This window comes from Epithele typhae (genome assembly GCF_022376455.1).
Source record: "Epithele typhae strain CBS 203.58 chromosome Unknown BXZ73scaffold_1, whole genome shotgun sequence".
Lineage (NCBI taxonomy): Eukaryota > Fungi > Basidiomycota > Agaricomycetes > Polyporales > Epitheliaceae > Epithele > Epithele typhae.
This window is the reverse complement of record NW_025954192.1, coordinates 1,114,943-1,133,703: the sequence shown is the minus strand read 5'-3', so window position 1 is coordinate 1,133,703 and position 18,761 is coordinate 1,114,943. Positions and strand designations below refer to the sequence as shown.

The following is an 18,761-nucleotide window of genomic DNA, read 5'->3' as shown; positions in this document are numbered from 1 at the left end:
TGTCGGTCTGCTCTTGTCGAGCAGGCAGGCCGATCAAAAGCCGAATATATCATCTATCTCGTCTCGTTTCTTCTTTTTCTTTACGGTATTGCCACGATCCGGTGCATCTTTTTTGCGTTTGGGCGGCTTGATCGGGGGCGGTGAAGAGACCCGCGCATGCGCAGTGACCTCTTGCGCAACTGACAAAATTATCGTAAGTAGGCGTAGAGACCATGCTTGAACTGTATGCAGCTACCTGAGACGCTGGCTTCGAGCTCACTAGAAAGTGTGAATGTCATATGAGGAGTAGCTGCTTGCTCCCCTGGTGTAGATGAACGTTGCACCGTGTTGAGAGTGACTGTCCCTGTTGAATCCGAGATTGTTTGAGGATGGCGAGCGACTGTATCCCCAAGGTCTTCTTCAGGAATGTACCGAGGTGTCGGGGCTTGACTAGGATGAGAAGATACCATGGCCGACGGCGCTGTCGACGCAGGAATGCTCTGCAGTTCCGCCGTCTGCAACGGTCTTACTACTTTGGACAAGTCAGAGGGCTGCGTGCGAAGGTGAGTGAGGATACAACTTGTTCTGCAAACCATCGACTTACATGAAGCACTTGCAACGCACAGTATGCTGCAGACCACGCTATATCGAGGGCACCCCTCGCCTCTAAGAGAAGCGTGCTCAAGCGAGACGCTATGGCACTAAGTGTCACAATGAGTTGCAGAAACGCGCTCGTTTGCATCATGAGGTTGAACGCTCTGCAAAGACATTAGAAGCGAGCGCATGCGCAACCGCGGCATGACTCACTGATATACAGAAAGCAAACGTTCTTGTGTCTGATTGATGTTGAGCACAAATGCAGCACGAAGATTGTTAGCGCAGACCTTGTCTATGAGGGTGCAGCAAGAGCTACACCTCTCTAAAACATATAAAATTGAGGATGCGTCGGGGTACTTCGTCCACGGACCTTTCAGGAGTTTGCTCCTAAGCATCTTTGCATGAAGTCTTCAATTCGCGGAAACCTCGCAAGCTCACTCACGTCCTTTCCGATGCTTCTCCCCAGAACGACAGCCTCAGACTCTCCACCACATCCCATAAGTGCATCTCCTCTACACGTCCCCCATATCTCCTCATCTCCGCTACGCGTTGCCAAAAAAGTGCAGTCCGATGTTGGTTCTTGCCCTTGTAGTACAATCTCTCCAAGACTTGGAGCTCGGTCCGATGGCTGGCGAGAACGACCCGCAGTCTGCGCGTACATGTCCTCAGACGCTTGAGTAGAGCGTCGACATCCGGTTGGAATTGGGTCGCCAGTGTCGAGCGAGAGTTGCATACGAGAGATGGGGGAGGTACGCGTCGGCGCGCAGCCATATTGTAACTGGGAGCAAAGCCAGCTGCAGACAACCCGCCGTACCGAGCACGTTATATGCAGGCCACACGGGCGCCTCTACGCGGGCAGCATCCTGCCGTGCTCCCTCATCCGTGCCTTGTACGCACCCCCACGATCTTACTCCCCCCTCGGCTGTATACCCTCTCATTGTCCTGTTCCGTGACGCGCGGGTCTAGTCTTTCAAGATGAGCGGACAGGGCGGCCAAGATGCCAAGTTCTTTCAGCGAGGCAAGATTCAGGTGCGCGATCACCTCGAGTAGCTCGCCCAAGCGGCCGCGGGGGTCTTAGCGGAGCATGTCTACAGGAATTCCGCGCCGAGCTGGAGGCGGCAGAGTCGAAGGACAAAAAGTTCTTGAAACGCAAGACGGTCTTGAAGAAGATCGTCGCGAACATTACGATGGGTAATGACAGTGCGTACCCCGTCCTTACCGGCCTGCCCAGCACTTACGTGAATATAGTGTCTCCGCTATTCGCCGATGTCGTGCAAAGCCTGGGAACACCACTGCTGGAGATTAAGAAGAGTCAGTGCCGGGGGACTTCAGTACGACACGCCGGAATGCTTAACTCCTCACAGTGGTGTACCTCTTCCTCGTGTGTTACGGCCGACAGAAGGCCGATCAGCTCCATATGGTCATCCCCAGCTTTCTCCAGGTATGTACATACTCTGAGTTTTCGCGCGCAAGAGGAAGGTCAACAATGTCCAGGATTGCAACGACCGGAATCCCCTAGTACGGGCACTGGCCATCCGCACTATGTCCTACATCCCTACCCCCGTGGTCACCGAAGCACTGACAGAGCAACTACGACACTGTCTGAAAGACCGGGATCCCTACGTCCGAAAGACGGCTGCCATCTGTGTGGCGAAGCTATATACCACGGATCCTAGGACGGCCGAGAAGGAAGGTTTCGTGGAGCAACTAAGAGATCTCCTGCTGGACACAAACGCGACAGTTGTAGCCAATGCGGTCGCTGCATTGTCGGAAATCGGAGATCGACAAGACGGTGTCATCTTTAGATTGAATTTGACAGTGGCCAACAAACTATTGACTGTGCTGGGGGAGAGCTCAGAGTACGTCCGACTGGTTCAACGCCCATTGTTCACAGCCTAACGACGTGCAGGTGGTGTTCGATCTACATCCTTGATTCGCTTTTGCGATACGTCCCAGAGCGGCACGTCGACGCCGAGATGATGGCAGAGCGTGTTATAGTACAGCTCAACCATGCCAACTCAGCCGTCGTGCTCACTTCCATCAAAGTGCTGCTTTACCTCATGAACTACATGGAGAATCGTAAATTGATGGACTACATCTGTAAAAAGATGGGTCCACCACTTGGTAGGTCCACGCTTCTCAAGTCCAACGAACATATTTAACCTCTTGAACAGTAACACTACTATCATCTGGACCTGAGGTCCAATACGTCGCATTGCGCAATATTCTTCTCATCATCCAGCGAAGACCTTCTGTGCTGAAGAACGATGTCAAAGTCTTCTTCTGCAAGTACAACGACCCAATATACGTCAAATTGGCGAAACTGGAGATCATGTACCGCCTAGCGCGAGAAGAGAATGCGCGAGAAGTACTAGCGGAGCTTCAAGAGTGAGCTGATTCTAGTGTAACTCATGCTCTTACTGACCGCATGCAGATACGCGTCTGAAGTTGATATCGACTTTGTCCGTAAAGCTGTCCGTTCAATAGGTCGCTTGGCCATCAAAGTACAGCCAGCCGCAGACAGCTGTATACAGGCCCTGCTTGACCTCATCGAGACCAAGGTCACCTACGTTGTTCAAGAAGCTGTCATTGTCATCAAGGATGTGTTCCGACGGTACCCTGGGAAGTACGAGGGCATCATTCCCAAGCTTTGCGAGCACCTCGATCTCCTGGATGACCCAGAATCCAAGGCTGCGGTGATCTGGATTATTGGGCAATTTGCCAACCGCATCGACAACGCGGACGAGCTGATGGATGACCTCACTTATACTTTCCTCGAAGAACCCACAGAGGTTAGTTCACCGTTCCTCGCAACGTGCATTGATCCACATGGCTCACTGGCGTGCCAACGTGATGGTCGACATAGGTACAACTCGCGCTCCTCACGGCTGCTGTCAAGCTGTTCATCTACAAGGCAACATCGGACACCACCAAGTCTCTCGTTCACAAGGTTCTCAAGTGGGCGACGGAAGAGGTTGATAACCCCGACCTACGCGACCGCGGTTTCATGTACTGGCGCATGCTTGCTATCAACCCTGCGGTGGCGGGCGAGATCGTTCTCGCCGAGAAGCCCGCCATAACGACCGACGCAGATCGGATGGACCGCGGCGCGCTGGACCAGCTCCTGCTGCACACTGGGACGCTCGGAAGCATTTATCACAAGAACCCTGAGGTACGGCAGCCTTCGTCCTGCCCAAGCTGCCCGCGCGCTAACTTTATCGCAGACGTTCATTCGCAACGCAACGGGCAAGGCCCTGGCCGACAGTCCCGCGCTGAACTCGCTCTCTCGCCAGGTTCTGGTCCCCCTTGCGCGCTCCCATGGTCTACCGAACACGGTGGTTGTCTCTGGCCCCGGCCCCGCCGAGCCTGCGAAGGCGAGCAACGGCGAGCTCGTCGCGACCGACACGAACGGCGCCGCGGCGCATGACGGCTCTGCCAAGCCCGGGCCGTCGGCGTCGAGTACATCCCTAGAGTCACCGATGATCGGGAACGACGACGACGAGGGCGTGGTGTCACCCCCGGTGTCTGCGGACCCATACGCGGGGCTGAACAACGCTTTTGGCGGGTACGTGGCAGACGAGCCGCGGCCGCAGGGCCAGGACCTGCTGGATCTGATTTAGGGTGGAGGGCTTGTATATCATTATACGGATGTAGTGTATCATTCTATCAATGCGCACACGTTGTTTTGACGACCTGTACAGTATATTGGTGTGTGGCGAGAACGTGAGGACGATCACGGAGCAGCCAGGTGAAGGAACACCAAATGGCATGACGCAACACGGCCCAAGCCTGAGACCGCCTGCAAGCCGCTGTACATAGGTTCATCGACACTGTCATGCGAGTCTATAAAACTACATATCAAAATCCCTGTCGTACACGGCATGCTGTCAGGTCTCGTATATGGCGACCCGATCCCCAGAAAGATTCCCACTTGGCGGAGGGTGTGCCCTATTATGTTTCGCAGCTGCATATCGATCTAAACACCGTCTAATGATATCAATGAAAGGCAGCCTTGATGGTGTTCAGCACTGTTTTAGGCCTGAGTGAATTGTAGTGCTGCGGTAAACTGTCAGCGCCAAATGCTCGACCTCGAGATTGAGACATCATTACCTCCCCCAGACCATATAGTCTTCGATGATAACTGATGTAGACCCGTTTGTCACCCGGCGGTAAAACAGACCCAACAGGCTCATGAACGACCACCGGAGGCTGACCACCCTGTACGACGTGTATGGGAACATTGTATACGCGACTGAGAGCTTGGATCTCTGGTTCCCCGCCCCAGATGGCGGTGTCTCGCATCCTAGTGCAGTAACCCTCGAACTGGGCTCGGGTCATCAGGCCGGAGTCGGTCGCGCCCGCAGCATCCTCGCCAGCTTCTGAGGGGAGGAAAGGCAAGAAATCATCGGGATGGCTGTGGATATAGCTTGCAGCAGACATTCGAGTCGCGGCGTAATTCGCTTGTCCGGACGGGAGGATTCCAAGAAGGGACAGTTGATCCGCCACAGCAGAAAAGAGACAATGTCCGTCCGGAGTGATCTGGAGAGAGCACAGATATGAGGAACGCAGCAATGATGCCGATTCCCGTTCCACACCTCGAACATCGTGAGGCCCAGTTCTTCGCAAGTCTGTTTGATGCTCGCCTCCTCTTCCTTGGTTTCGCGTTGGATGCGGGCGTCCGCCTCCGTGTCGTTCGGGGCGTAGCTGTCCACGAGAGCAGCAGCTTTCCTAGCCTAAGGCACGGCACATTTCAGCGAGTGTCTATAGGGATGCTGGTATGCACGCACCTGGCGAGCTTTGAAGCGCGCTTTGCTGTCTTTCTTCGCAGCATCTTCCGCGCTCTCAGCGACTTGGTTTATCTGCATTTCTTGCAGCACTGTGGCAGACTCTTGACGGACGGTGCCGTTTTTGGAGTCAAGTTGGGCCATGAGGTCATCCATTAGAGCGTCGTCGTCGGCAGTTGGCTCGGGAGGAGATGTTGAATGCGGAGGAGAGAGCGCCTTCTTGATCTTGTTCTTGATCTTTTTCGGCGCCATGGTGCGACTTCCACAGGGCCCAAGCAGACTGATGAAGCTGCAAGACGCAAGATAGGGATTCTATCAAAGGAAACGAGCAGCAAAGAATGTCTCACTCACGGGCCCACGGTTGTGGGAGAAAGCCGGCGGTGCTGCGCTCGCGGTGCGAAACTTACCCCAGGTTGAAGGGATCCCACACAAGCGCCGACGAACTCACACCGAGTTCGGGCCGGGCCCGTCATTCGTACGGTAGAGGCCGCCGCTCTCCTCCCTCGGCGAGTGCGACTGGTCTCACGCACTAGTATCTGCTCTAGATGTGTCTCATCGATAGCCCCCCGGCTCGCGCACATTCGTCTGCCCCCCACCACTCATCTTGTTCGTCTGCTGCATTTCTACATCCAGTTCCACCATGGTGCCCACCAAGGTTCCCCTGCTCTTCGTATGTCGAGCAGCATACCCCTCCGCCCCAAGCTAACGTTCATATCTTGTCTTGCAGGGAACCATGACGTTGGGAGAGCCGGGTAAGAACGGTGTCCGCATTCACGACCTCCAACAATGCCAGGAGATCCTCGATGTCTTCTTTGAGCATGGCCACAAAGAACTCGATACTGCGCGCATGTATGCTGAAGGGACGACCGAAGCGGTATGGGATCTTTGCTACGCACATACGAGATATTGAGGCGATTTTGCCCTTAGTACTTGTCGGAGCTCGACCTCAAGGGTGCTTCGGTGGACACCAAGTGCGTGCTTCCCCCAAACACGGAGCTTCAGCTGCAGATGCTCTCAACTCGGATGCCTTCTCAGGGTCTATCCAGTAAAACCGGGTGACCATGCTCCCTCTGCACTACGGGCCACCTTCCAAACCTCTCTCAAGGAACTTGGCGTCTCCAAGGTCAGAGTACTCTATTTGCACGCCCCGGATCGCAGCGTTCCCTTCGAAGATACTGCACGGGAAATGAACGAATTGTACAAGCAAGGGCTTTTGTGAGATACGCATCCCGCTGTATTCTCTTTTCGTCTCTCATTCCTGTGAAGCGAGATTTTCGGACTGAGCAACTATGCCGCTTGGGAGGTACGTCCTCTGGCCATTATCGCTTGCTCTACCCTGAAATGCGTTCCAGGTTGCTGAAATGGTCACCATTTGCAAAGCCAATGAGTGGGTGCAACCCAAGATTTACCAAGCGTGCGCCATGTTCTCTTCCCGATGAACTTTGCTCATCTCTCTACAGCATGTACAACGCAGTCACTCGCGAGATAGATGCAGAGCTCGTTCCATGTTGCAGAAAGTTTGGTCTTCGAATTGTTATCTACAACCCTCTTTCGTAAGTTGGCGTTGTGTAGATCCTACGGACGTGTTTCGAATACTGATGTGGAAGCGTAGAGGGGGTCTGTTTGCAGGGAAGATTTCGGCCCCTCACGCTGAAGCCCCCACAGGCGGCCGATTCGACGGAAGCACTGCAATGGGCAAGATGTATCGTGCACGGTACCTGAAGGAAGGCTATTTTGATGCATTGAACCATCTGAAGCCCATTGCCGTACGCCACGACAAACTTTCTTCCAGTTGTTTTCTCTTCTTACAGGTCCCGCACACAGGAGAAGCATCAGCTCCGCCTGACAGAGATTGCGCTCCGATGGTGCCAACACCATTCCGTCCTTACTCCGCAGGATGGTATCATCCTTGGAGCTAGTAGCGCCGCACAACTGAAGCAGAATCTCGAAGACTGCGAGAAAGGCCCTCTCCCAGAAGAAGTTCTCAAGGCGCTCGACGACGCTCGACTCATCGTGGGACCGAGTGTGCCTACGTACTGGCGGTAAAAGGACCAAAGACGAGATGAATTTGCACCGGTCAGTCGTGCGTGAAATCGGCGCGCCCACACTTGCTCATGCGTCAACGGATAAGCATAGTGCAGCATGTATGATTTGCAGTAGGAGCACAAGCGATGCTATCCTTCGAAGTTCCGACTTCTTTATCCTCATCAACGACGGCTTGAACGCCTCGTCAGACATCGGCCATCCTGCGGCTGGTCCCTATGACGACATCGTGACAGCGCTACCACACCGACCAGTCGCAATGCTGGACTGTCGAGCTTCTGTCTGAGCACGCTGGAGCACCAGACTAAAGTCATGCATGCAAGAGTGCGTCATGCCTCTGGCACCCATGTTCGTTTACCGTGTCATTAAAATGCAGTCGACCAGGTATAAGAGCGGGAAGTGGGCGTAGTCCACTCCAACTCACAGGTCAAATCCCCACACTACTGCACGTCCTCCAGGAAGCGCACCACCATGGCTGGCAGCTCACTTGACACCAATCCGCCTACCGTTGACCGCCATATCACAGCCGGAGGCTGGGCGGTATTCGCCATCATGCTGATCAGCGACGCAGTCATGTTGTTTTGGCTTTTCACGGTGCGCTTTCGTACCGCAGCGAATGTGCATTCGTTGGAAAGACACTCTACTACTAGCGTCCCAGAGGAACCCCTTTGTTCCACCAAATCGCGGTCATCATTCTCACCGTTGCAACGATATCCTACTTCTCCATGGCTTCGGGCTCGGCTTCGTCCTAGTCATCGAAGAGTTCCCGCGAGGCATGGGGGGCACGCCCTTCCTTCCCATTTTATCATCACGCGATTCGCTCAACCATATTCTTGTTCCGCCGCCCGCGCCCCGCCGCTGTAGTTCGTGCGGTACATCCAATGGTTCATCACCTTCCCGCTCCTCCTCCTCGAGCTCCTTCTCACCACCGGCTTCTCTCTCTCCGGCATCTTCACCGCCGTCTTCATGGCCTGGGTCGCCGTCGGTTCCGGCCTCGTCGGCGCGCTCGTGTCGACCGGCTGCAAATGGGGCTACAGTCAACTCCCTCGTAACGCATACCCCTCGGGAACCGCCCAAAGGTATGCGTTATGTGGGGGTATGCGTTACAAGGGGGCGCCTCTCGTGGGAGTAGTCGCATGATGGCTTGACGCCGGATCCATGCACAAACTACTGCTCACCTCACGCACTCCAGGTCGCAAATCTGCCCACCCCAACAGCCTGATACCTACATACGAACAAATAAATAAGTGAATTAGATGTGTGTGTCCACCTTGTCCGCCTTCGTCCAAAAGCGCCCAAAACAACCCAGTTTGCATACCGCCCATCGGGCCCTCCAGTTGCCCCGCATACCGGGTGCAGCTTGCATCTAGGGAGATAGGTTCGTCAGCCTACAGAAAGGCTTGAAGGCTGGCGCATAGCTCCTGCAATCGCTTCTCAACAGCCTGCAGGAAGCCAGTTCAAAGAAGGGCAGTGAGGCCCAAGGGTGATCAATTGAAGGCAGAGTCACAGCGGCAACAGCGCACTTCCGGGCCCTCGGGAAGCCCACAAGCCGAATGTCACACGGGAAAATCAAGCCATCTTTGGGCGGTATGAGCATAGATTCTGGGCGCTAGTCCTGATTAGATAGGCATGTATGCGTTATGGACCCCCGGCCAACCTATGCGTTATGCGTTATGCCGGACCTATGGGTTATGCCCACTGCCCCAACTCGGGAACGGCCTCAAGCTATGCGTTATGCGTGACTATGCGTTATGGGGGTATGCGTTATGAGAGAGTCGACTGTACTTCGCCTTCGCCCTCCTGGCGCTCTTCTACGTCTGGTACGTCCCACGCCCCTTTCTCGTCCCCCTTCGCCCCCCCTCTTCTCCCGCTCGCGCTAATCGTAGGCTGTCGCGCTCAACGCTTCCATGTCTGGCTAGTTCTAGCGCGAGGACCCTGGCCCACCACCATCTGGGGCCCACCAACGCGTCAATCCACTGTGCATGTGCCCCGCGGCGAACCTTTAGCTTTAGGCTCCGCGCACGCCCACACATGCACCGCTGCCGCACCGCCGCCTGCCCTCTCCCGTCCCGCATCGATCGACATCGGGCCCCAGAACCGTCGCTGATCTGCTTCCTCCCCCCCTCCTCTCCCCCTGTGGCTGTCCGCCCACACAGGCACACAGCCCTCCTTTGGCACGGCCCGCGCACGACGTTCGCCGCGGGGAGCGTCGTCACCCGCACCGGCTTCGTCTGCGGCGGCGGCGTCCTCGCGCTCTACCCGCTCTGCTCGGCGCCGACCGAGGGCGGGAACGTGGTCTCGCCCGACGGCGAGATGATCTGGGACGGCGTCCTTGCCGGCCCCGTCTTCCTCTTCGGCTTCCTCTTCGGGCTCCGGAACACCGACTACGGCGCGTTTGCGCTCGCGTCGACCAATTACTCCAACGGGACGGGGCCGATGGTGGGGAAGCGGGACGTGGTGTGAAGACGTGACGAGTGGAGGTTTTGTGAGGCGAAATGAGGAGTGGCAAGACTGGCAATTATCTCTATGGGCCCTCTCGGAAGGACCTAGGGTATATGTCGTGTCCTACTGTACTATACACCGGGATAATATCGATATACCAGTCGCTGCAATGTCTACGAAACCAGAGGAGTGGCGGGTGCTCTCGTCTCAAGCACAGTGTCCAAAGAGTGTGCAGGAAACCAGGCACTCCCCGTCTTCTCAACGCGGTACTTCCATTTCTCCCCACTCCGACCCAACCGCTAGCCAACGTCTATGTTCCTCCTGCTTCGTCAAGAGCAACGATTAAAAGAATAGTACAACAAATCCAGAAAGAACCGAGCATATCGATCAGGAGAGGGGCGAGGTTGATATAGTGACAAAAGGACGAGATATGGTACAAATCCAGGTAGAGAGAAAGTTGGACGGAATGGCGGAGCAGGGCAATCCAAGGCCTGGGCTCTCGCAGGCTTATGGTACCTCGACGAACCGCTTGACGTCCGAGATCGCCTGCAACGACTCCTCTAGAGTGAAGTTAGAACTACCACGACCAGGAGATGGAAGGAGAGGAGAAGGCGCACCCATGAACGGCATGTCGTACCCGAGCTTCTTCGCGCTCACGTCGATCGTCTCCAGCGCCGTGTTCCATTGCACGCCGATCGTGTACGGCGGCTGCTTGATAACCTCCACGACGATCCGCGCGACCATCGACCAACAAACCTGCACATGATGTGACATGAGCACGGGCACAATGGACAACAGGACTGGAAGCGGCGGCACTCACCCCCAATAGCGGGTCCAGGAGTAGGAACTCGTTGTCCTTGAACGTCCGTGTGACGGTGATGACTTCCATGACGACGTCCAGCGCTCTCTGTGCGCTCTCTTCGTGGTCCCGGTGCAAGAGCCAATGCATCTGCGCCTTGGCCGAGAGAGCGACGACTATCGAGAACTTGAGGGCGATCGAGAGCTCGCGCTCTGCATAGAAGGTCGCTTTGAGCATCTCGTGTTCCAGATTGCTGACATGCCCTCCAAGCTCTTCGAGGAGTGGCCAGTATCGCTCAAACCAAGCAGGCCGATTTGCGTGGAAAACCCCACGGACCGAGTCGGCAGGGAACGCAGACCATTCGGCGGTGAGTTCGGAGACGCGGAGGAGGTAGAGGAGGGATGCGGTGCGGAGGTAAATGAGGTTGGATTTGGCGAAGGTTGGGAAGTAGAGCTGTGAAACGTGTATGAGGCGCAGTTAGCGTGGGACAGATGAGAGGAGATGAATGCAAGGCGGGCTTACTGCGACAGTACGGAAGGCGTCGTCGAAGCTCTTATCGAGCCGCATGGGAATGTGGAATACGAAAGCTGAACAGCGGTCGAGATACATGAAGTGCGCGAGTGCCCCAATGACCTCAGCTTGATGTGGTGTGATCGACTGTATCATTGGGTCCATGGGGATAGGGAAGTTGATGTTGTGGAACCGGACAATATGCGCAGCGCGAACGAACTGCTGTTCGCCCTCCTCCATGCGGCCTTTGAGCAGGAGGAAACAGGCATACTGGTACCGGACCTGGATTTCGGAGATGGGGTCGATGTGTTCCAGAGCGGCCAGGAGGCACCCTTCCTGCTCGTGCTCGACGGACCCGTACACCATGATGCGTCGCTGGAGTTGCCACATGTGGCATCCCAGGAGCTGCGCGATGTACGTAAAGGCGGGATGGACAACTGCCCCCGATATGTCGCCTAGGATGATGGCCTGCATCTTGTCTGGGGTGAGGATACAGCCATATTGTCGTGAATGCTCCGACCAGGCCGTACGGCTGCGAGAAAAGAATATAAGCATGGCAACCACATCAAGGAGGCCCGCAGACAGAGCATCATGTGATATACAAACCCTATGCCCAGTGCTATTGGGCTTGGGAAGGGGGGAGAGAGGCTTGGGAAAACGCGCGTAGTTTCGCGATGGGTTCGGCAGAATGCCCGATACGGACGCGCGCGAGAGAGAAGATAACGTACAATTCTTCGAGACCTTGCGGTACGTGTGGAGTGGAGATGTTGTGTATATCCGTGGTTGGCGGAGGGGCGGCCATGCGATCGAAGAGGATGTTGAGCGCCTGGGGGAAGTTGTACATGGGCACCTGGTAATCGGAGTGAGAGGGGCCGTCGTCAGCGCTGAGGATGGCCGCGGAAGAGGAGGCTATGGGGCTGCCGTCGATAGGGTGGGAGAGGGTAGCAACCTGGGTCTCGTAAGCAGCGAGCCGTTGCTCTAGGTAGTGAGTGCGGATGAAGAGAGCCTCAGTGAACGAGCGCTCAGGGCTTTCGTCGTAGGTGCACTCCTTCTCCTTCTCCGCGGTCTTGCACGTCGAACAGTAGGGCCGCTTCGCGTCGCATTTCTGGGGGGAGATGAGGGGGAGAAGGAAGCGCAGGGGAAGCGAGGGGGACTGACTTTCTTTTTCCGCCTAGCGGGACAGGTGAGCGGGAAGGCGAAGTGCGAGGAGGAATGACGGACCTGCAAGGGGCGCAAGCAGCACCCTTCTTGAGATAGTCGCCCTTGGGAGCTGTGGCTACAGCGGTGGCAGTGGTATACATGCACTCGATGGGCTTGCGTGCCTTTGAGCAGGGCCCGCACATGGGCTGCGCTCCATCACAACGCTGCTCTCCGAATGAGGGTGGGACGAGGGGCAGAACGGGGAGAGCGTACCACTTTGCGGCCTCTGGGGGTGGAGGGTTGAGTCTACGCGGGTGTGCGGAAAGAGGCGGACGCACCTGCAGGCTGAGCATGTCTGGCCGGACGGCATGACCGGGGAGAGATGGTGGTCGGGAGGAACGCGTGTGGGGGAGCGGGAGAGCGACGCGCGCGAAGCGTCTCGATCAAATCCCCCGGCTGCTGCCGCCACCAGTTAATCGCCAATCCCCGATCCCGCGCCCTCCTCCGAGCCCGCCTTCCCAGCCCCGCTCGACCAACCGCCACCGCGTCTGAGGAGACAGTCGTTGCCGATGTGCCTCTCATCCGACGCGCCAGCCCCCAAGTCCGTCGGTTGCAGTGCGCGCGCGGCCTCCGTACCGCGCTCTGCCGCCGGCCGAGATGTGCGCCCACACTCAAGTCCCCGGTCTGATCACCCGCTAGACGTCCGCCCGATCCATCGAGCAAGCCCGGGCTCGCCACCTGCGACTGCGACCAGCAAGCCCAAGCAAGTCCGGTGACCCCCTCGAGCGCCGCGTGCCGTGACGGAGCTGCTAGGACAATCCTAGTCTAGACCGACTTCGAACAGGCGACCTTTCAAATGTCCTTGGGCACATGTAACGTTAACCGCCGGTAGCTGGAGCCGATGTTGGTCACGCGTGACAGCGGTCCACGCGCCGATCACGTGGGGCAAACGCGACTTCAACGTTCTCCTCCCGCCCACGGCCTCCTCGCTTCCGTTCCGCGTCCTCTTCCGCCGTCGGCCTGCTCGCGCGACCTGTCTCGTTCCCCACCCTCGCCCTCTTCTTGCCGCCGCTCGCCTGTGACATGTCAAGCGATGTCGCTCTCCACCCACAGCCCTCCCCAACCCCCTCGTCGACCCGAACCCCTTGCTCCGGATGAGGACCGTATCTTCTTTGGCCCTCTTCAGTCCCCAGAGAAGAAGTTTGCTGCGCCCTCTGGTGCACCTCCTTTCCAGACCCCGCTCCGTCCGCTGGCCACTCACGCAGCGTCCATGGTTCCACTGCCTTTATTCCCGGAGGAGGACATCTTCGGCCCCTCCGACACCAGGGAAGCCACACCCGAAGATTTCGCACCCGACGGTACGTTTCCTCGCCTCTTGGCACATTCCGCCAGTAAATCACGCCCCCCCAGAGCCGTCCGTCATACTCGCCAACAGAGTACTGAGCGCGTGCAGCAATCCTTCCCCTCCTCCCTCTCCTTCTTCCCATCCTCAGATTCTTTCTGACTTTGACGACGGGCCTCTCATCGATCTCTCCGACACCCCCCGCACTCCTGACGCGACCACTCTGTCGCTCGTCTTCCCCCAACATCCTCACCACGCTTTCCCGATGGCCCCCTCAGTAGTGCGGCGCCGTCCCCCTTCGCCTCTCGCGTCTCTACGCCCACCCCCCAGCCAGCCGCGCAGCCCAACGCTTCACCTGCCGATCTAATCAATTTCGACTCGTTCTCCACCCCTAACGCGACCCACGTCGTGGATCTTGCGCAGGTTCCGTTATCCAGTCCCCCAGTTGCTGCTGCTCGGTCCCCCGTCTCCCCTTGTCCTCACAACTCCGCGGAACAGGACGTCGTCATGTCGCCGCACGAACCTGCTAGACACCACATCTCAGAGAGACTGAAATACTTCAATCACCCGTTGTCAAAGTCGCACAACCATCACCACCACCGCCGACAGTTGAAGTCACGATGAACGAAGCCGACGCGACCTGGCCAATGGAACTCTCCCCGGAAGACACACCTGATACCAATGTACATGAATCGCCGGCAGAGCAAACTCCTGCGCCAGAAGCACAGACACCGCCGCTGCGGCGTTCGTCACGACCTCGCAAGAGCCGTGCTTCGCTCCCCCAAACAATTGCCGGCATCTCACCCAGGGGCCTCAATACAGACACAGAACGATCCGACTCGGATGCAGCTTCTCCGCGGCCTCAACACAACGCCACACGAAGACGCAAACTCAAATTGAGATCCACCTCAGGCGTAGAAGGGGTCGAGCAAGGCAGCGCAGAGATGATGGCATCACCCCGGAGAACTGCCCAGGTGACCAGACTTCAGCAGAGAGATTTAGGCTCACTCTCTCCAATGTCGGCCGCTTTGCTTCAGCACCTGAGTGGGCCATCCACCCCCATTCCTCCGGATGCATCCGACACAGGTGCGCAAACACAGGGACAGGTTGTTGCGCCTGCCCCATCCACACCTCTTCGCCAAGCCACGTCTTTTGTGTTCCCCAAAGTTGCAAACGCCGCTACGTCCGATGTCGAGCGTCCTAGGAGCCCCCTCCGACCGTTCTCTCCTCCAAAATTGCCCGAGGGTTCCCGTAGCCCCGCCCGCCGGGTACCCATAGCCCAAGCCGTTGCGGAAGGAACGTATTCACCCGCGAAACTTCCCGCGCCGTCGTTCACTTCCAGCAGATCCACCGATGCTCCTCCCTCTGCCATTTTCAAACGCCAGGCCCTGGACGACCCTATGCGTAGTCCCGCGAAACGTGTCCCCATGAGCGAAGCCGTCCCCGTCCCGCCTCCATCTCCCAGCAAGGACAAGGGAAAAGGTGTCCTTCGCACCCCCATGCGAGGCTCGTCTGTGCCGCCTCGCGCGGGGTCTGCTGAACCCCGTCCTCTGTTCACCAAGAAAGAGCGCGCGCCATCTGCTGAGCCCGTCTCGCGCGCCCCCGCTCTGGGCCGGAGACCCCTCCTCCACAAACCTACGTCCTCGGACGGCATGCCCTCCAGTAGCCTGAAACAAAGATCGGCTCTCCCTTTTCCACTCGTGCAAGGACAGCGCCCGCCGGCTGCAATCCCCGAAGAGGACGACTCTGGCCCGGGACCGTCCGCCGCGCAGCCCAAAGCCACTTCTGTGGCGAGTCCCGCTAAGCAGCCGTCGAGCTTGCGGCAGCCGTCCGCGGGTTCTGGCAGCAAGATTCCAAGGATAGGTGCGAAGCCGTATGCACGTCCGAAGGGCACGGCCCCCAGCAAACTACCTACTCCCATGAAGAACGGCAAGGCGCCTTCGAGGTCCCAGGTCAGTGGAGCAAGACGTGGATGTACGACGGGGCTAGCATGCTTATGTGCTTCTCGTTCCAGGGTCTTCGAGTGGTGCAGGTTGGTTCCTCAAGCGGCAGCAGCTCGGACGAAGGTCAAGGCCATCAAAGCCCTCAGCACCCCCTACGCTGAAACCGAGACGTGTCGCGACGACAGCATCTACATCTTCTCTCTCTGACGTCACCTCCCAGCAGACGTTGAAACGGAAGCGAGAGCCAGAAGCGGCGGCCTCCAAGGCCTCCGCGCCCGCTGCACAACCGGTGATCGTCATGCGGAAGGTTGTGCCTGGGATGTTCAATAAGGGCACCGGTACTTCTGCTACAACAGCGCCCACCCACGATGCCGCTGTCCCTTCACCTGTATCGCCTATGAAGCAGATGGGCCCAATCAGAGCGCGTTCAGCACTCGGGTGGAAGCGGCCACCTGTTGGAGGGCAGGCCCAGTCGGACTCACCGAACCAAGAGCCTGTCGTGAAGGAATCCAGTCCAGAACCCGCCCCAGTACCTCCGTCTGCAGAGCCTACGTCTGAGACCCTCAAGCAGAGCAGCGAAGTCGCGCCTCAGCCCGAAGTGACGCCTACAGACCCATTAGCTCCCGCCACGGCCCTCACAGAACCGACGCCCGCACCACCAGTGCCCACGCTCCCCACCGCATCCGAAACTCCATCTAACATTCCCCAACCGCACCGCCGCTCGACACGCTCCCGCGCGGTCCCTCTGACCCCTTCAACTCTGTCTCACCCACCATCCGCTGCTTTCCATCATCCACCACGACGGCTACCCTCGCTGCTACCACCACTACCACCACCACCGCGCGCCCGCCACCCCGCCGGCGCGCGCCCTCCCACTCCCGTCCGAGACGTTCGCGGGCATGTCCGCGCTCGCGCTCAAGACGCTCACCGCGGCGAACACCGCGCGGAACCAGGTGCAGCTCGCCGCGCTCGAGACCGCCGTCGTACGCCGCCCCGGCGCGCGCCCGGAGAGCCCGACGAGCCGGGTGAAGAACTCGCTCGAGAAGCAGCGCGCGGACCGCGGGGCGCGCGCCGAGCGGAGGGCGCGCCGTGCGTCGGGGAGCGACGTCAGCGTCGGGGAGAGCGTCGATGGGGACGAGGGTGAGGGTGAGGTGAGGGCGAGGGCGACGTCGGCAAGGACGAGGGCGTCGAGGGCGGGGCAGTGGAGGAGAGGGTGGTGGATGAGGAGGAGAAGGTGGACGCGAACGGGGTCCCGCTCAGGCACCGCCGCGGCGCGGGCGACGAGGAAGACTACGAGACCCCACCGAGGCCGGAGCGACCAGCGAAGCGTGGGCGGTTCGCGGAGCCGGGCGCGAAGGGTGGCGGGGAGGACGAGCGGGAGGGGAGCGCACAGGAGGGGAAGCGTGTGAAGTGGGACCGCGGGCTGCACACGACGACGTACTTCGACGCGGGGCTCCCGAACCCGAAGTGGAACGTGAGGGCGGTGCCGTCGTCGAAGGGCTGCCTGGCTTCTGCTGCGAAGGTGCGTCGCCTCCTGCGAGTGGGGAGGATTTGGGCTGACGATGTGGTGGCTTTACAGGCCCTGCGGCTGGACACGCTGGGCAACGTGCTGAATGCCGAGCTGCCTGTGGGCGGACTCGTCAAGGAGCATGTGATCGTGCAGAAGTTCGTGTTCGAGGACGACGAGGTCCCAGAGATCCAGGTCCCTGTCCCACCCCCGAAGAACACGCGAAGCAAGAGGAAAGCGAAGACGCCGTCGTGAACGCGGTCGCCCCTGCTCCACGAAGTCGGAGCAACGAATGAATATAATGATATATCCCGCATCTTTTGTATATCCCTTGTTTTACCGCATCGCTATACATCTCAGCTATCGAAGTCCACGAAATCACGAAGATCCTCTTCGAAGCAGAAGAAAGCGAGGTGATATGACATTGTCCTTACAGAGATATACATCATGTATTTAATGCTCCTCTCTACTTCTACTGGGGTGCCCTGTAGGAGAGCGTGGCGGTTGCCTGATTGGTGGGGAGAACAAAGACCTCCGCGATGTTGACGTGAGGCGGGCGCGCAGCGGCCCAGACAATCTCCTCCGCGATGTCCTCGGCGACCACTGCAATAACGTATCAGGAGCACGAACACTCTGAGGCTTCCCATGATCTCACATGGCTGAATACCCTGGTAGACCTTGTCCGCCGCGGACTTGTCGCCACGGAAGCGAACGATGGAGAACTCGGTCTCGACCATCCCTGCCGGCCGAGTCAGCGTCGCGCTCGCGATTACAGCATCCCCCGGACACGCACCAGGCTGGATCTCGGTCACGCGGATGGGGGTGTCGACGACCTCGCGCATGAGCGAGCCGGTGAAGGAGCGCACGGCGTGCTTGGTCGCGCAGTAGATGGCGCCGCCGGCGTAGGGCTCGCGGCCGGCGATGGAGCCGATGTTGATGATGTGGCCCGTCTTGCGCGCCTTGAAGTCCTTGATGAGCAGCTGGGTGACGTTGATCAGGCCGAAAACGTTGACGGTGAACATGGCCTCCATGTCCGCCTCGGAGATGTCGCCGATGCGCTCGACGCCGAGCACGAACCCGGCGTTGTTCACTGTACGCGCGCGGAAGGCGTGAGTGGAAGCGGTGCCCGACGGTAAGCGGGTGACGCACCGAGGACGTCGATGCTGCGGAGCTCGGCGGGGACGTTGTCGAGGAAAGACGCGACCTGCTTCTTGTCCGAGACGTCGAGCGGAAGCGAGACGAACTTGCCGCCCTCCGTGAGGCCCGACTGCTTGTGGGCTGCTGCGCACGCCTCCGCGACGGTCTTCAGGGCGTCGACGCGGCGAGCGCACAAAATTACGTTTGAACCACCCTGTAGAGCGGCAATGAGCCACGGCGTTCGTGCCTTGGCGTGATCCGCCGCACGCACCTTAGCGAAGAGGATCGCGGTGGCCTGCGCAGGACGGCGGGAGGGGGACGGAGATCAGCATCTCGGGTGCGCGTGCATGAACGCGGGTCGCTGGAGACGCACCGCGCCGATGCCCGCGCTCGCGCCTGTGACGAGCACGGTCTTGCCGAGGAGACGGGAGGCATTGAAGACGGACATTGTGCGGATCTGCGCGCGCGTCGGGACGGGCGAGGGTCGGTGTGGCAGGTCGAAGGAGGTGCGCGAGGGCGTCGTCCCGCGGGTGGAGAG

General features: G+C 58.5%; 8 protein-coding genes across 8 annotated transcripts; 4 read left to right on the top strand and 4 right to left on the bottom strand.

Moving 5' to 3' along the window:
- Positions 1 to 33: 33 nt before the first annotated feature.
- Positions 34 to 1,347, bottom strand: BXZ73DRAFT_37079 (uncharacterized protein; the record flags this gene model as incomplete). Its single annotated transcript, XM_048017940.1, has 6 exons — positions 34 to 179; positions 212 to 530; positions 584 to 737; positions 787 to 815; positions 864 to 963; positions 1,019 to 1,347. 6 exons carry the CDS (start codon positions 1,345 to 1,347, stop codon positions 34 to 36), a joined length of 1,077 nt encoding a protein of 358 aa, XP_047883900.1.
- A 204-nt stretch (positions 1,348 to 1,551) lies between these two features.
- On the top strand, positions 1,552 to 4,196 carry BXZ73DRAFT_37835 (Adaptor protein complex beta subunit; the record flags this gene model as incomplete). Its single annotated transcript, XM_048018085.1, has 10 exons — positions 1,552 to 1,605; positions 1,671 to 1,776; positions 1,825 to 1,887; positions 1,941 to 2,017; positions 2,071 to 2,435; positions 2,486 to 2,700; positions 2,751 to 2,964; positions 3,011 to 3,368; positions 3,443 to 3,748; positions 3,801 to 4,196. The coding sequence occupies 10 exons, from the start codon at positions 1,552 to 1,554 to the stop codon at positions 4,194 to 4,196; spliced, it is 2,154 nt and encodes a 717-aa protein (XP_047883899.1).
- A 376-nt stretch (positions 4,197 to 4,572) lies between these two features.
- On the bottom strand, positions 4,573 to 5,612 carry BXZ73DRAFT_86355 (cysteine proteinase; the record flags this gene model as incomplete). Its single annotated transcript, XM_048024171.1, has 4 exons — positions 4,573 to 4,632; positions 4,687 to 5,115; positions 5,172 to 5,309; positions 5,364 to 5,612. The coding sequence occupies 4 exons, from the start codon at positions 5,610 to 5,612 to the stop codon at positions 4,573 to 4,575; spliced, it is 876 nt and encodes a 291-aa protein (XP_047883898.1).
- A 388-nt stretch (positions 5,613 to 6,000) lies between these two features.
- BXZ73DRAFT_95673 (Aldo/keto reductase) lies at positions 6,001 to 7,406 on the top strand (the record flags this gene model as incomplete). Its single annotated transcript, XM_048026855.1, has 9 exons — positions 6,001 to 6,030; positions 6,088 to 6,234; positions 6,288 to 6,331; positions 6,396 to 6,575; positions 6,627 to 6,663; positions 6,713 to 6,774; positions 6,821 to 6,913; positions 6,973 to 7,126; positions 7,185 to 7,406. 9 exons carry the CDS (start codon positions 6,001 to 6,003, stop codon positions 7,404 to 7,406), a joined length of 969 nt encoding a protein of 322 aa, XP_047883897.1.
- Positions 7,407 to 7,874: 468 nt separating this feature from the next.
- On the top strand, positions 7,875 to 9,866 carry BXZ73DRAFT_95672 (heat shock protein 30; the record flags this gene model as incomplete). Its single annotated transcript, XM_048026854.1, has 3 exons — positions 7,875 to 7,997; positions 8,268 to 8,482; positions 9,560 to 9,866. 3 exons carry the CDS (start codon positions 7,875 to 7,877, stop codon positions 9,864 to 9,866), a joined length of 645 nt encoding a protein of 214 aa, XP_047883896.1.
- Positions 9,867 to 10,352: 486 nt separating this feature from the next.
- Positions 10,353 to 12,664, bottom strand: BXZ73DRAFT_86353 (uncharacterized protein; the record flags this gene model as incomplete). The annotated part of the gene is made up of 7 exons (XM_048024170.1): positions 10,353 to 10,405; positions 10,463 to 10,553; positions 10,618 to 11,097; positions 11,167 to 11,686; positions 11,883 to 12,259; positions 12,372 to 12,518; positions 12,629 to 12,664. The coding sequence occupies 7 exons, from the start codon at positions 12,662 to 12,664 to the stop codon at positions 10,353 to 10,355; spliced, it is 1,704 nt and encodes a 567-aa protein (XP_047883895.1).
- Positions 12,665 to 16,478: 3,814 nt separating this feature from the next.
- Positions 16,479 to 17,341, top strand: BXZ73DRAFT_86352 (uncharacterized protein; the record flags this gene model as incomplete). Its single annotated transcript, XM_048024169.1, has 3 exons — positions 16,479 to 16,668; positions 16,731 to 17,101; positions 17,159 to 17,341. 3 exons carry the CDS (start codon positions 16,479 to 16,481, stop codon positions 17,339 to 17,341), a joined length of 744 nt encoding a protein of 247 aa, XP_047883894.1.
- A 217-nt stretch (positions 17,342 to 17,558) lies between these two features.
- On the bottom strand, positions 17,559 to 18,671 carry BXZ73DRAFT_86351 (NAD-P-binding protein; the record flags this gene model as incomplete). Its single annotated transcript, XM_048024168.1, has 6 exons — positions 17,559 to 17,689; positions 17,742 to 17,825; positions 17,880 to 18,176; positions 18,236 to 18,437; positions 18,495 to 18,518; positions 18,597 to 18,671. 6 exons carry the CDS (start codon positions 18,669 to 18,671, stop codon positions 17,559 to 17,561), a joined length of 813 nt encoding a protein of 270 aa, XP_047883893.1.
- Positions 18,672 to 18,761: the final 90 nt, after the last annotated feature.